This window comes from Rhamphochromis sp. 'chilingali' (assembly GCF_963969265.1).
Source record: "Rhamphochromis sp. 'chilingali' genome assembly, chromosome: 20".
In the NCBI taxonomy this organism is placed as follows: Eukaryota; Metazoa; Chordata; class Actinopteri; order Cichliformes; family Cichlidae; genus Rhamphochromis; species Rhamphochromis sp. 'chilingali'.
Window position 1 is genome coordinate 31,511,103 of NC_137947.1, and position 15,896 is coordinate 31,526,998.

General features: G+C 48.3%; 1 protein-coding gene across 3 annotated transcripts in view; it reads left to right on the forward strand.

The window, feature by feature from the left end:
• Nucleotides 1-15,896, forward strand: part of LOC308388742 (echinoderm microtubule-associated protein-like 6) — a 68,733-nt gene that overhangs the window by 30,762 nt on the left and 22,075 nt on the right. For 2 of the 3 annotated variants that reach the window (XM_080869624.1, XM_080869625.1), the window contains exons 3-15: nucleotides 2,595-2,693; nucleotides 2,938-3,006; nucleotides 5,777-5,962; nucleotides 6,078-6,213; nucleotides 7,960-8,033; nucleotides 8,270-8,397; nucleotides 8,758-8,895; nucleotides 9,635-9,776; nucleotides 9,850-9,964; nucleotides 12,435-12,644; nucleotides 12,728-12,895; nucleotides 13,423-13,529; nucleotides 15,599-15,717. In XM_080869624.1, the coding sequence (XP_080725750.1) occupies nucleotides 2,595-2,693; nucleotides 2,938-3,006; nucleotides 5,777-5,962; nucleotides 6,078-6,213; nucleotides 7,960-8,033; nucleotides 8,270-8,397; nucleotides 8,758-8,895; nucleotides 9,635-9,776; nucleotides 9,850-9,964; nucleotides 12,435-12,644; nucleotides 12,728-12,895; nucleotides 13,423-13,529; nucleotides 15,599-15,717 (1,691 nt within the window). Of the gene's footprint in view, nucleotides 1-2,594; nucleotides 2,694-2,937; nucleotides 3,007-5,776; nucleotides 5,963-6,077; nucleotides 6,214-7,959; nucleotides 8,034-8,269; nucleotides 8,398-8,757; nucleotides 8,896-9,634; nucleotides 9,777-9,849; nucleotides 9,965-12,434; nucleotides 12,645-12,727; nucleotides 12,902-13,422; nucleotides 13,530-15,598; nucleotides 15,718-15,896 lie in introns of all 3 variants that reach the window. The other variant, XM_080869623.1, reaches the window with a different exon arrangement.

Below are 15,896 nucleotides of genomic sequence, written 5' to 3' on the forward strand. Positions count from 1 at the left end.
TTTAAACATATAGAAATGAAAGCAGTGTTGTCTGCAGGGCGGAGCCACACTGTGGGGGGGCCTAACTTTAACTTCCAGGTGTTTTACAGGAAGTGAGGCGTTCCTTTCAAAGCGATTGTGAAAGAAGAACTAATCATTTGATTTGGGTCGAGCATTAAAAGAGAGAGCGGTAAAGGTCGGCTGAATAATACAGCACCCATCGTGCACGTCAACATATTTATTATAAGATAAGGACTCGTGCACGCCACGATGTGGCTGACGAGTGTTTACGATGTACGATGAGACAATCTTCTTCTGCAAAATCACCTTTAAATTCAAACGACTTCTAATTCCTGACGGTGGGATTAGTTCCTCCTGATTCTCGTGTATTTACAGGAAAACACTGTAAGTTAAATAAAATGAAATTCCATTAACCTCTTAAGCCCCAAACCTACCTGACCTTTTGCCCCCGTATCAGGGGCGTTGGGGCTTAAGCGGTTAATTAGGAATTCTGCTCTTAGTCCTGTTAATAAGTGTTAGCAGTGACCTGGCCTGGTCCTTGCTGTCAGCTCCTGACGGACTCAGTGAAGACACTAAAAACCTGTTTTTTACTTTGGTTTTGATTTGTGATTCTAACCGTGGAGCCTGGAAAAGCTGAAGTCTTTGTGAGCGTCACAGCAGGACGACTCTGGAAGGTCTGATGCTGAAAACACATCAAACGTTTGCTGGAAAACCAGATCTGAAGGTGTCGTTGAGGTCAGACGGTGATGAAACTGCCAATAAGCTGCACTGGTTCTGGTTTCTGTGGACGTGAGTGATATTAATGAAAACGCTGTCGCTGCTGCTGAGCTGTGAGGCGACTCTGTGAATGCTGAGCCAGCAGTTTCTGCCCCTGGCACTGACTTTGGATGACTGAACATCTCAGGCTAAATCAAAATAAACACACAATCAATAAAATAATCATAACTCCAGCTTAATAATAAATCAAGTGTGCAGGCTGTGGCTGATTTATTGAGGACTGCTGTGAAGCTGAATCCTTTATGATCTGCTGAGTCTTTGATCACTGAAGGAGCGCAGACGTCTGTTTGCGCAGCAGCTCGACGCTCCTTTCAGGTATTCTTCCCGTTAACCTTTCAATTCAATTCAATTCAATTCAATTTTATTCATATAGCGCCAAATCACAACAAAAGTCGCCTCAAGGCGCTTCATAGATACAGAGGAAACCCCAACAATCATGTGACCCCCTGTGAGCAGCACTTTGGCGACAGTGGGAAGGAAAAACTCCCTTTTAACAGGAAGAAACCTCCGGCAGAACCAGGCTCAGGGAGGGGCGGGGCCATCTGCTGTGATTGGTTGGGGTGAGAGAAGGAAGACAGGATAAAGACATGCTGTGGAAGAGAGACAGAGGTTAATAACAGATATGATTCAATGCAGAGAGGTCTGTTAATACATAGTGAGTGAGGAAGGTGACTGGAAAGGAAAAACTCAATGCATCATGGGAATCCCCGGCAGCCTACGTCTATTGCAGCATAACTAAGGGAGGATTCAGGGTCACCTGGTCCAGCCCTAACTATATGCTTTAGCAAAAAGGAAAGTTTGAAGCCTAATCTTAAAAGTAGAGATAGTGTCTGTCTCCTGAATCCAAACTGGAAGCTGGTTCCACAGAAGAGGGGCCTGAAAACTGAAGGCTCTGCCTCCCATTCTACTTTTAAATACTCTAGGAACAACAAGTAGGCCTGCAGAGCGAGAGCGAAGTGCTCTAATAGGCTGATATGGTACTACAAGGTCATTAAGATAAGATGGGGCCTGATTATTTAAGAGCTTGTATGTGAGGAGCAGGATTTTGAATTCTGGATTTAACAGGAAGCCAAAACAGGAGAAATCTGCTCTCTCTTTCTAGTCCCTGTCAGGACTCTTGCTGCAGCATTTTGGATCAGCTGAAGGCTTTTCAGGGAGTTTTTAGGACTTCCTGATAATAATGAATTGCAGTCGTCCAGCCTGGAAGTAATAAATGCATGAACTAGTTTTTCAGCGTCACTCTGAGACAGGATATTTCTAATTTTAGAGATGTTGCGCAAATGGAAGAAAGCAGTCTGATATATTTGTTTAATATGTGCGTTGAAGGACATGTCCTGGTCAAACATGACTCCAAGGTTCCTCACAGCGTTACTGGAGGACAAGGTAATGCCATCCAGAGTAAGAATCTGCTTAGATACCATATTTCTAAGATTTTCAGGGCCGAGTACAATAACCTCAGTTTTATCTGAATTAAGAAGCAGAAAGTTAGCGGCCATCCAGGTCTTTATGCCTTTAAGACATTCCTGCAGTTTGACCTCAGCCTTTCCAAGCAAACCTTTGAAAACGCTTTAAAGGTTTGGTCGTTAGAAATAAACTTGAGTTCATCTGAAATGTTGCAGAGTTGCTATATTTACACTTACAAACACGTCACATGAGCGTCAGGCTAATCGAGCAGGGAGCCCCGCCCTCTGTCAGCTTGGATTAAGCTTTTGCACGTATGAAGCAGATGAGCTGTCAGATTTCTGCACGTTCAGCCTCTTTTTTAAATTGTTTGTAGACATTTTGGATGCGTAACCGTCCTCGTCTCTCCTCCGCAGCGGCTGGCCTCGGTCGGCCTGGACGCCAAGAACACGGTGTGTATCTGGGAGTGGAAGAGAGGGAAGATCCTGGCCACGGCCACGGGACACTCGGACAGGGTGAGAGCGTGCACCAATCAGCTTCCTCTGCAGTTAAGCCTCGCCGCTTGCCGCCGTCTGGCAAAGCCTCTGGGCGGTGCCGTCTGAGCGGGACAGAAAATCAGCGTGAAGCACCACACACCAATCAGATCTCAATAAAAAATCTTTTACAGAGTTTGAAAGTGTTTCCTTCTCATCGTACTTCCACTGTGCATGCACGCGTTTTCACATAAACCCGATAACGGACGATTCTTCTGTTCTCCAGATCTTTGACATCTGCTGGGATCCGTTTCAGCAAAGCCGCCTGGTGAGCTGCGGCGTGAAGCACATCAAGGTAACGCAGAAATCGTCGTTTTGTGCTCGTCTCCAGAAATGTGGAAGTAAAATGTAACGTATTCCTCCTACCCAGAAATATGACTGGTCAGCACATTGACCTTCTCCACCTTCATGTAGCCGCTTAGTTTCACTCAAGGTAATAAAATAGTTCCTCTGAACGCCCGTCATTAAATATCTCTAACGAGCCGAGAAGGAAGCAGATATAAAAGCTGGAGACAACTCCCAGCTCAGCTTCTCTCATCCAATCAGAGTCCAGTCCAGATATCAAAAAGCACCTTTACATGGTTCACTGCTGTGGATTTAAATACAAGACAAATCCAGGACAATTTAGATTGTTTTTTCTTTTTTATTTGCTGTTTTGAACACAAACACGACCAAAGCGTGCTCGGTGAGTTGGTGGAGATCACTCTTCCCCAGCCTGCTGGAGCCTCCTTCCCAGTGCTCTCAGTGTTCTCCTCAGTGGTATGCGCGGTAACCCTCTCACAGGTGCGTCCTCGGCACTCTCTGTTTGGGTTCCTTGTTCCCTCCGCAGACCCCTTTCTCTCGCATCTCCGTCACTTTCTCTCGTGTCTCCGTCACTTTCTCTCGCATCTCCGTCACTTTCTCTCGCGTCTCCGTCACTTTCTCTCGCGTCTCCGTCACTTTCTCTCGCATCTCCGTCACTTTCTCTCGCGTCTCCGTCACTTTCTCTCGCATCTCCGTCACTTTCTCTCGGGTCTCCGTCACTTTCTCTCGCATCTCCGTCACTTTCTGTCGTGTCTCCATCGCTCTCCAGAAACTCTTCCATGAAGCGGTCTAAAACCGGAAAGCCATCCTCCATGAAATGTTCAATGATGCTCATCACATCTTCACGTAGCTTTTCCAACGCCTCTGGCCTGTAGATTCCATGAATGGTGGCCACTTCATGACTGGCTTTAGCGTCCTTAGCCCCGTTTTTCTTTTTAGGCTTGTGTTTCAGGTCGTGGTCCATGTTTGCTTCTGTGTTTGTGAAGAAGTAAGCTCAGGTGTGTTTAGTTTTAAACTCTGCAGAGGGAACTGCGATGTAGCCGTTGTCAAGGTGATCATTGGTTCTTATGCAGACAGGGAGGGCGGCAGATTTTCATAGCATAACTTTAACCTTTCACATGCTCACTGTGGTGGTCTGAGCTGAATTTGTTGGGACATCTTGTGCTGACACAGTAAAACATGCTGTGCTTCATAAATTAGAGTCAGAAAGAAGGAAAAGGGAGGGCTTGTTTTAGGGCGGGGCTACTGTGTGATTGACACTTCTGGTGCCCGTTGGTCTTTCAGTTAGCCCCTCCCCTCACTCTTTACATGTGCTTTTGAAACTAAGTCCATCGTTAATCTGTAACGTATTCCTCCTACCCAGAAATATGACTGGTCAGCACATTGACCTTCTCCACCTTCATGTAGCCGCTTAGTTTCACTCGAGGTAATAAAATAGTTCCTCTGAACGCCCGTCATTAAATATCTCTAACGAGCCGAGAAGGAAGCAGATATAAAAGCTGGAGACAACTCCCAGCTCAGCTTCTCTCATCCAATCAGAGTCCAGTCCAGATATCAAAAAGCACCTTTACATGGTTCACTGCTGTGGATTTAAATACAAGACAAATCCAGGACAATTTAGATTGTTTTTTCTTTTTTATTTGCTGTTTTGAACACAAACACGACCAAAGCGTGCTCGGTGAGTTGGTGGAGATCACTCTTCCCCAGCCTGCTGGAGCCTCCTTCCCAGTGCTCTCAGTGTTCTCCTCAGTGGTATGCGCGGTAACCCTCTCGCAGGTGCGTCCTCGGCACTCTCTGTTTGGGTTCCTTGTTCCCTCCGCAGACCCCTTTCTCTCGCATCTCCGTCACTTTCTCTCGTGTCTCCGTCACTTTCTCTCGCATCTCCGTCACTTTCTCTCGCATCTCCGTCACTTTCTCTCGTGTCTCCGTCACTTTCTCTCGGGTCTCCGTCACTTTCTCTCGCATCTCCGTCACTTTCTCTCGGGTCTCCGTCACTTTCTCTCGCATCTCCGTCACTTTCTCTCGCATCTCCGTCACTTTCTCTCGGGTCTCCGTCACTTTCTCTCGCATCTCCGTCACTTTCTGTCGTGTCTCCATCGCTCTCCAGAAACTCTTCCATGAAGCGGTCTAAAACCGGAAAGCCATCCTCCATGAAATGTTCAATGATGCTCATCACATCTTCACGTAGCTTTTCCAACGCCTCTGGCCTGTAGATTCCATGAATGGTGGCCACTTCATGACTGGCTTTAGCGTCCTTAGCCCCGTTTTTCTTTTTAGGCTTGTGTTTCAGGTCGTGGTCCATGTTTGCTTCTGTGTTTGTGAAGAAGTAAGCTCAGGTGTGTTTAGTTTTAAACTCTGCAGAGGGAACTGCGATGTAGCCGTTGTCAAGGTGATCATTGGTTCTTATGCAGACAGGGAGGGCGGCAGATTTTCATAGCATAACTTTAACCTTTCACATGCTCACTGTGGTGGTCTGAGCTGAATTTGTTGGGACATCTTGTGCTGACACAGTAAAACATGCTGTGCTTCATAAATTAGAGTCAGAAAGAAGGAAAAGGGAGGGCTTGTTTTAGGGCGGGGCTACTGTGTGATTGACACTTCTGGTGCCCGTTGGTCTTTCAGTTAGCCCCTCCCCTCCCTCTTTACATGTGCTTTTGAAACTAAGTCCATCGTTAATCTGCGTCTAGGACGCAGATCTGGCCTCGAACAGTAAGAAGGTGTCTCCCCGTCTCCTTCCTGACCGCCTCCGTTTGTGTTCGCAGTTCTGGTCCCTGTGCGGTAACGCTCTCACACCAAAGCGGGGGATTTTCGGGAAGACGGGCGACCTGCAGACCATCTTGTGTGTGGCCTCGGCTAAAGATGACATCACGTACTCCGGGGCGCTTAACGGAGACATTTACGTCTGGAAGGGACTCAACCTGATCCGAACGGTCCAGTCCGCCCACAGCGTGAGTCTCACCTCTGCTTCCCGTCGCAGCAGAAGGCCAGCGTGACACTCGTCTGCACGTCTGGCTGACGTGGGTCCATCGTTGCTTCATTGTGTGGATGCGTGTGTGTTCTCAGGCCGGTATCTTCAGCATGTATTCCTGCGAGGAGGGCTTCGCCACGGGCGGCAGAGACGGCTGCATCCGACTGTGGGACGTCGACTTCAAACCCATCACTAAGATCGACCTGCGAGAGGCCGAGCAGGGATACAAAGGTACGGTCACGGGGTCACCGCAGGTCATTACAGCAGCAAAGGTGACAGTGTTGCATCACACAGGTGCACACAGGGACGAGGTCTCAGCTTCTAACACGATTTAACAGAAAAGGTTTGTTTGAGGCTGCAAAGTTAAGGTACGGAGAGGGGCTCAGGTGGGAGGGAGGGGCTCAGGTGGGAGGGAGGGGCGGGTTTATCTCTATTCTAAACAATGAGGAGGAACGGTCCTTACATCCCGACGGTTCTTTGTCAGCTGAAGGTTTTAAAATGACCTGATTTTCTTTGAGGAGGTTTCTCATCTTTATTTGACCTGATTCAGCTCAAATCCAGAGGTGGTGGCTGTTTGAACCCCTCGCCTCCCCCTCCTCTGAAATGTCGCTGCCCAGCAGGAGGTGCAGACGTACGCTCTTCCTTCAGGAGCAGCTCGAGGGCGAGCCATTAATCCCACCGCCTCCTTTTAAAATCTCCTCTCTGAAGATTTTGAGGAAGAAGTTAAAAAGGAAGAAAAGATGAAAGGAAGGAGGCAAAAGTTTTGTCAGTTTGAAACGAGTTCTCCTCTTTAACACATCTCTGCTGCAGACACGATGGAGCTTCTGATTAACCGTCAAAGTTCATCTCCTCAAAAACATCCTGAAACCAGTCGCTGTGACATCTGTGGACAGGAAATGTGGGAGCATCCTGCTCTAGGACAGCTTTGCATGATTCTCCTTGTTTCTTATAACGCTCAACGGTTTGAATCTGTCCGAGTTCTGACATTGACCGACGTGACCCAACAGATACAAACCTGCCATCTCATGGTGGATTAGTCTGAAAGGCTGCTAATATATCGGCGCCTAAAAATGTTGGAGTTCCACGCCCGATGAGACGACGAGCCCGTCCTCTTCGCCTCTCGCTGCTCTGTACGTGGACAGGAAGTCGGTTTGTTTCTGCTTCCTTCTCCTCTCCCGCGCTGCGCCGCGCTCTTCCTGCGTCTGAAGCTGAAGAAAAAATAATCGTTCCCAGTTATTTCCCACGTGCCTCACAAACTCCTCTGCTGTCGGCCTGTTTTGGCTGCTGAACCTCCGGAGTTTCTAACAACATTACAGGAAAACATCACATGCTGAGCGATGCCATCAGCCACAGCAGATGCTCTTAATTGGCGAGCGCTGAGCTGCTGAGCAGCCCTGCTAATTACATTTCCGATGGTGGAAAAAAGCAGTTTTAGCAGCAAAACTTTAAAAAAACACGAAGGTTGAAGCCGAGCTGAGTCAGCAGGTTGAACTACATTCACAAAGTCCAGATCTCCCTCTGATCAGACACCTCCTGCGCTCCTCCTGGGGGTGTTCTGAACTGAGATGAATGATGTGAGTGTCCACGTGTCTCTGCTGTAGTGCAGGTGTGCGTTTCAGTCGAACCGGATTCTTTTCCTAAAACTAACCGAATCATTTTTGGTGCTTTTAAAGTGAAAATAAAAAACGAAGCAGTCCAGAGGTTCATGGAGCTCCGTCCACCCTCACCTGGCTGCACCGCCACCTCTCCAGCCTCCAGCAGCCAGCGACAGCGGAGCTCGTCTTCATTTATTTAGTGGATTTAACCACCGAGTTCATCAAGACCGAGGACCTGCTTCCTCTGCAGCGCTGTCGTCTTCCATTTTTATCCTCCTGTTTGCTTCTTTTCCTCTCCACTGGTTTTATTTTTGTCTTTCTCCTGATGTTTTGACAGTTTTGTGTCACCTTACCTTCTCCTTTCCTCTCCTCCCTCCTTCAGGTCTGTCTATTCGCAGCGTCTGCTGGCGAGCCGACCGGATCCTGGCAGGGACGCAGGACAGCGAGATCTTTGAGGTGAGGAAGAAGACGAAACCTCACGCTGTTCCCTCCCTGCGGCGACGCGTTTCAAAGAGTTTTATTTTTGTGAAGACCTCCTGCTGACACGCAGGCAACAAAATGTTCTCATTAATCAAAACTGTGAAGAGTTTCTAATGTCAGGCAGTTTTAGCAGCTCAGATCGGCACTGAAACGTGCGTGATGTGGTGCTTTAAAATGTGAAAACCTGCTCTTGAGTTGTTGTACCTGTGCAGGTGATGGTGCGGGACCGGGACAAGCCGCTGCTCATCATGCAGGGACACAGCGAGGGCGAGCTGTGGGCGCTCGACGTTCACCCCAAAAAGCCTCTGGCTGTCACCGGCAGCGACGACCGCTCCGTCAGGTCGGTGCTCTCTTTGGACCGTGAATCATGCAAAGCTACTGTGGCTGAGTGTGAAAATGGAAGCACAGAGCTGAGGCGAGCAGAGTGATACAGATCCTTACACTGAGTGCTGCTTTGGCTCTTCCTCACAAAATCACTTTGTTTTCATCTGTTATGAACAAAAGCTGACAAATCTGAACCTGAAACAACCTGAAATCAGCTCATGGAGACATCATGTTGCATTTGTACCTTTCTTAAAAATATCAAAGATTATAAATTTAACTTGTTGATTACACCTCTGTGTGTGTGTGTGTGTGTGTGTGTGTGTGTGTGTGTGTGTGTGTGTGTGTGTGTGTGTGTGTGTGTGTGTGTGTGTGTCAGGTTGTGGAGTCTGGTGGATCACGCCCTCATCGCTCGCTGTAACATGGAGGAGGCGGTGCGCAGTGTGGCGTTCAGCGTGGACGGATCCCAGCTGGCTCTGGGCATGAAGGACGGATCCTTCACTGTGCTGAGAGTCAGGTGACACACACACACACAGCTCTTAATTGGTTTCCTATGTGAATGACAGATTATGTACGTCCAGTCTTGGTGCCTGTGTACAAATTAAAGCTGTTTCTGTAAAGTGTTGATGGTTTTCTTCCTCTCTCTGTCCTGTGGTGTCCCCCAAGGCTCTAGTTTTGGCCCATTACTGCTTTCTTTACATACGTTAAAATGTCTTAAAGACCTAAAGAATAAACATGAATTTAATTTTATGTTTGTGAAAGAATAAAACAGGTTGTTATGTTTGTGCTGCCTCCGTTGGCCACTCAGCGTCATGCATCCATCAGTCTGGGACACGAACATGTGATTACTCCAGTTTTGGAGTCACTGCATTGACTTCCTGTCAGTTTTAGGCTTGATTTGATTGTTTTAAAGATTTTAAATGTGCCGGCACGGCTGCACCGGTCTGATCCTAGTCGTGTTCACGCTCCTGTCAGAGCATCGCGGCCTGCTGATCAGGTGATCGTCCATATTAGGATTTAGACTTAAAGTTAGAGCGATGGAGCTTTTTCAGCTCTTACTCCGAATCTCTGGAATATCGAATACCGTCCCATTTCACCGCCCGACCCGTTTCTACTTTTAAGATTTCTGCTTATAATCAAACTCATTTCTACTCTCTGGCCTTTAACTTGAACAAGCCTTTACGTTAAATGTGCTGTACGAACACAGTCACGCTGTTTTTGTAACGTATGCGTGTGCTGGTCTCCGCTCCTCTCAGAGACATGACTGAGGTCGTTCACATCAAGGACAGGAAGGAGGTGATCCACGAGATGAAGTTCTCGCCGGACGGCGCCTACCTCGCTGTCGGCTCCAACGATGGACTGGTGGACATCTACGCTGTCGCCCAGAGATACAAGAAGGTCGTGTTGGAGAGACAGCGAAGAAGGTTGAGATGTTAGAAGCGAAGCTAACTCCGTCTCTGACTGTCTGCAGGTTGGAGAGTGCAGCCAGTCCTCCAGTTTCATCACTCACCTGGACTGGACGCTGGACAGCAAGATCCTGCAGACCAACGACGGAGCTGGAGACCGCTTCTTCTACCGGATGCCCCGTGAGTCTCTGGGGTCGTAGGTCAAACCTGAAGCTGGGCTGATTCTGCTCATTCTCACCATCTTTTTATTCTTGGCCTCCGCCTGAGTAGCTTTGCATGATTTAGAGCTCAGAATAATCCTTCTTCATCTTACACTGGGCCTACAAAACCTAAACCAACATTGAAAGCGTTAAAGTGACAAAGTGAAATAAAACCAGCAGAAATAAACTGAGTTTAAAGTGAACCCTGTGACGCCGACTCCATGCTCTCGTATCTTTGTGAATATGCTGTCGTGCTGTTTTTGCAGAATGCTGATGTTTAAAAAAAAGTTGGAGCCATGTCAGCATCCATTCTTTTTAATATCGCTGGTTTAGCTGACTCTGTGTTTTCATATTTAATCGGCCTCTGAGGACCGAGTGGGCGCTGGAGACGTCCGTCTGCTCTGCAGGTAGCGCTCGTCTGCAGAAGCTGGAGCTCTCCTGCTCATTCCCACCTCCTGAACACCACCAGGGCAGCTGTGGATGATTTACATCCATCTTCTTCCGCTTGTCTGGGGCCGGGTTGCGGGGGCAGCAGCCTAAGCAGAGAAGCCCAGACCTCGCTCTCCCCAGCCACCTCCTCATTTTAAAGAATCAATCGATCAAACTTGAGACGCTTCTCTGAATTACAGGATAACAATAATAATAATCTCAATTCTTAATCAGATATTAAAATATAAACACTAAAGTCACGTACGTGTATTTACAGTCTACATATTTTAAGAATAAAGACAATAATTGTTGTCAAAATCTATGTTTTTATAATATTTAAGAAATTAAATGATGTTGTTTAATATTGATGATCAGAGCGATGTGCTCTTCTAAGTGTGGGATCTAAACGCAGCTCATTGTCAGGATCCTGGACGCATCGTGATAAAAGAGACACGAGGACGAGCTTCAAGAAAGCTCTGAAAACAGTAATAAGAAGCTTTAACGTCTTTGTTCTCATGATGAAGATATTCGTCACTATTTTGGGTCCCACTAAAAAAACAAAGCCTGTTACATCCCTGTGAGGCCTCAGAGTTTAATGAGCTGCTGTATAAATAAACTCTGCTTATTTCGGCCTCTTTTATTTCACTTTAATGCGTCTCTGATGTTTTACTAACTTTGGACTCTCGAGCCTCATTATCGAGATCGGACCATCAAAAAATCTCTTTTTTCTCACAGTTTACTGGAGACTTCCTGTTAACGCAGTACTCTGAGGACAGTTTCACTACCTGCAGCGTGCTCATTACTGACAGCTCAGTGCAGGGCCGTGGCTCATGGGGGCCCGAAGGGGCTCCGCCTCCTGCAAGTCGTTTTATTTTGTTTGTTCCCGGTACGACACTCCGGGTATCCGCTGGGTGCAGAGGTCACGACCAACAGCATCACACGTGTGACCAGGTGACACAGCAGCCTGATGAAGGTCTTATCTTTAAGCGCAGGTCGACATGTTAGCGTTAGCGAGCATCAGTGCTTAGCGCCTAGCCTCACAGCCTTCAGTGGGAGCGTTTGGTTCTGCAAATACTTTCAATGATTTATTGAAATGTGCAAACACACGTGTAAATACATGTAAATACAGTGTATATGATAAAAACCTGCTGACGTCACCACTGACTGACGTGACCATGATGTTGATCCATCAGACCTGATGCTCTGGTCTTCTTGTCTCAGACCGCGGCCTTTCCTCCTGTTCACCGACACATTTGTGATGAGGCTTCAGTGAACAGCAGAGGATCAGCTGAAGGACCCGTGTTGGGTCTTTGCTGGACATGATGTTCATCTGCTGTAGACGGTTTTAGACCCTTGAAGGATTCGCTGCACACCTGCTGAGACACACCAAGTTTCCACCGTGTTGATGCAAAACTACAGTTTTATGTCAAGCTGTGTTATCTAACGAAGTGTGTGACAGGCTGCTGCTAACAAAAACGGGTTCTTTGCAGAGTCGAACAGATTCCTGACGTCTGTGCAGCTGTCAGTAAACTCTCAGACAGCAAAGCTGCACAGCCTGTATCGACACTGGCATCTCAGAATTGCACAAAATGCTTCAGTCAGACTAAAAACAAACATTTAATGATTCTGTCAGAAGTTAAAAGGCTTTTTTAGCTCGTTGCAGGTCTCCACAGAGGGAGGAGCACGCACCGGAGCGCAGGAGGCTGTCCTGGTTGAGTCCTGCTCCTTCAGCCTGTCTCCTGCACATATTCATGCCTGCGAAGGACAAGCTGCAACACTTAAATTCAAAACACGCAGAAACCCGCGGAGAGAAACGCCGCCGGCAGCGACGCAGATATGAATCTGCACCGTGAACACGTTTCTCTATCTGCTTCTGTCGGCGCGGCGGCGTCGATAAAATCTGTGGCGCTGCTGTGTATCACTTACGTCAGCACAGAGATCAGCCGCGGCGCCCTAAACTATGGAAATGAGTTTTATTCTTCGGTCGTCACTGCCGTCTTCTTCTTCTTGTCCTCCCGCAGTGGGGAAGCTGGTCAATAAGGAGGAGGTCAAAGGTCAGCGCTGGGCCTCCTGGAGTGGCGTGCTGGGCTCAGAGGTCAGCGGCATCTGGCCTAAATACTCAGCCCAGACCGAGATCAATGCCGTGGACGCCAACCCCTCCGCCGCCGTGCTCGTCACCGGAGACGACCTCGGCCTCGTGAAGCTCTTCCGCTTCCCCTGCGTGAGGAAAGGTCTCCGTCTCCTCCGTCTCTCCGCTCCACGCCTTCTTTCCTCTGCTTCTTTCCTTTCATAACAAACCTGTGTTTCCTCCAAGGAGCCAAGTTTAAGAAGTACATCGGCCACTCGGCCCACGTCACCAACGTCCGCTGGTCACATGACCTGCAGTGGGTGCTGACCACAGGTGGGGCCGACCACGCCCTCTTCCAGTGGAGGTTTCTGCCGGAGTCGGTCATGAACGGAGGCCCGGACGTCAACATCCAAGGTACCCGTGAGTAACGGAGGAATCCAGCCCGCACACGCTCGCTGGAAACACCAGCCTGGGACAAACGTGAGCTTTTAGAGATTAGATCCAGCTCGGCCATCCAAGCTGCACTGGGGTCCCAGCAGGCCGTGGATAGGCTGTCGTAGTCCCACACAGACCTACAGGTAGTCAGTGGGTTCATATGTAAGAGCTTATTTATCTAAAGATTTAAATCACACGCACAGTCACCTCAAGGTGCTTTACACTGTAACACAGAGAAACACCAACAGTCACACGATCTGAAAAGATGCTTTTTAGCAGGAAGAGAAACATGCAGAAGAAGTGTGTGTTTTAAATATAATAATAATGATAATGATAAAGCATGTACAGATATCTATGCACTATGCAGGTAAAGCCAATACTTTTATATTTTATTTATGAGCATGTGAAAAACCAAAAAGTAAAATAAAAGAGATTAAAAAACATTAGAAGCAAAGTAGAAGCCTGTGATTGTGACTCTGGTGTCTTTGGTATTGTCTCCTCTTCAGACAGTCACGGAGACTCCAACAGCGAGGAGTCGGACAGCGACGTGTCTGACGTCCCGGAGCTCGACTCTGACATCGAGCAGGAGACGCAGATTCACTACGACAGACCGGTACGACCTGCGCGGCGGCGGCTGGTCGGGGGCCTCAGGTGCTCCACGCTGGCCCCGCCGAGCGGCTGTGAATGTTTCTGCTGCGGCGCCCGCTTCAGTGCGTCCGCCTCGCTCTCATTCCCATCAGCCTGCAGGGCTCAGTGTAGTTTCCATGGTGATCATGAAACACGCCTTATCTCCTCTGCCAGCCGCTGCCTGGCACACGTCCCTGTGACTGCTGTTTGCAGGGCGCCGCCAGCGTTGCAACAATATGCTGCTTGTAGATAGAGCTGAGTGTGTGTGTGTTTGTGTTTAGACTTGGTCTCTGGCTCAAAAGCTTAATTAGCTCGAGCCTGAAAAAGTGGATTATTAAAATTCCCACGCTGAGCCTGCCCGGCTTCCTTCCCTGTCCCCTTCCCTCACATAATCCCTGCTTCCTTCTCTCCTCCCTTTTCCTAAACACCTCCTCTTTCAGTTTTTCCTTCTCATCTCCACGTTTTTGCTCCTTCCCGCCCTCTGCTTCTGGTTTCAGCCCTCTTGGAGGCATGACTCTTCCATGTGTAGTTTCAGTCGATCTGGCACCGCCCACAGCTCGTAGCCATAGCTGAGGACGAGAGATCGACGCTTTGATTTCATGCTCGGCTCTCTCTCCGCCTCCATCCATCATTCACACCTGTCCATCTCCTGCTCCACCCGCCGCTCGCTGCTGAACACGGAGGGTCGAAGACCTTCTGCACAAACCGCACTTTCCCGACCAGGACCTCTTTGTTCCTCTTAGATGCTAATAGATATCTTGTTGCCAATAATAATCGTTTTTCTTGTTGATGGGCTGTTTACACTGGAAACATTCGTCTCTCACAGACTGTTGATAAATGGTCAGACTCTCAAACACCAGCGAACAGATGTGTCTGAGCCGAGGCTGCTGGCTCGCTCACCTGCTTTATTTCATACTGGCATGAACATAATAACTGAACATCAGCATTAAGTGCTGTTTATTAAGCAGTAAGTGCAGAGAGGTTTCAGTGCTCTCCTTTAGATTAAAATAAAAGTCAATAACTGAATTCAAGGAGCTGTTTGGCTTTGATTTATTGTCTCTGGAGGTGAAGTCGAAGCAACCGAATCGTCTCCGGTCACAGTTAAACGCTCAGCCGCCGTGACTCTGCAGCGTTTTGTAAATGAAAGCAAAGGGAAAGTGGAGCGCCGCCAGTCCCAAACCTCCAGGGAGCAAAGCCGGTCCCTGCGAAAGTCTCAAACACGCCGACTCGACCTCGGCACATAAAGAGCAGGTGCAGTCTGTGTGCTGAGGGTGGAGGCACTGCAGTCTGCCACTTCCTGTCCTCCAAAGCCTCCACACACAGCACTGACTGCAGCTTTGCAGCACTAACACATGCAGTCGTCACAAAGCTGAAAGCTTTTACCGCCGTCGCAGGTTGAACGCTCTGCTCAGCGATGTGCTTATTTACAGGGCTATTCTTGGTGCGCTCCCATCTCACTGACCCACATCTATCAGAGAAGTGTGGGCAGGTATCGGTCCTTATCTTTGGAGACTTGTTATTTCTTCTTCCTCTGAAGCTCGGACTGAGTTTGAGAAAAAAGGCGTTGGGGTTCGCAGCTCCATCCGCCTGCAATCAGCTGCAAAATCAATGAAATGTTTGGTAAATGTGCTGAAGGTGAGCTGGTTACTGCAGGCTGCACGTGTTGTTCCTGAGCATCGCAGCTCCTGCAGAAGCTTCTGATTCTTTGTCTCACCTGCACCTGCTGCCTCACTTTGTTTTGCTGCTGATTGAACAGATTTCATCCGGGATGTTTTTATCCGTCGCCGGTGTTCCTGGGTAAATAAAGATTAGGTTTCGGGATAATCAGCATGGCTGTATACGATTCTCTTCATAAGAAGTGAAAATCACCCTGAATCTGAAATCTGTTCATTGCATGTGTACGTTGAGGTGTTTTGAGCTTCTGATCCTCTGCAGCAGCAGCAGCAGTGTTGGGCGTTCATGCTCTCCAGAGGAAGAACCCTTTCAGTGTAAATGTCTGTTTCCTGTCTGGATTACCTCCACGTGAGCGTTGGAGCGTGTTTGCTGTCTGCGCAGGTGTATAAGGAGGACCTGCCTCAGCTGCGACAGCAGAGCAGAGAGAAGAAGCAGCAGGTTGGATCTCTGAAGAGGCAGAAAGGACCGGACCAAGGCCTGCGACTGCAGTTTGTTCACGGGTAACTCAGCCGGCCTGTGGTCGTTGTAACATGCAAGCTTTATGTCATTAAAGGTCACACGTGGGGCGTGTTTTTACTGCGGTTGAGTGATATTAGATATTATTATAACGGTGTTGTGTTAAAATCTCGTACACACCGCTGAGCATAATCATCGTTTATCCTCTACAAGACATTAAAAT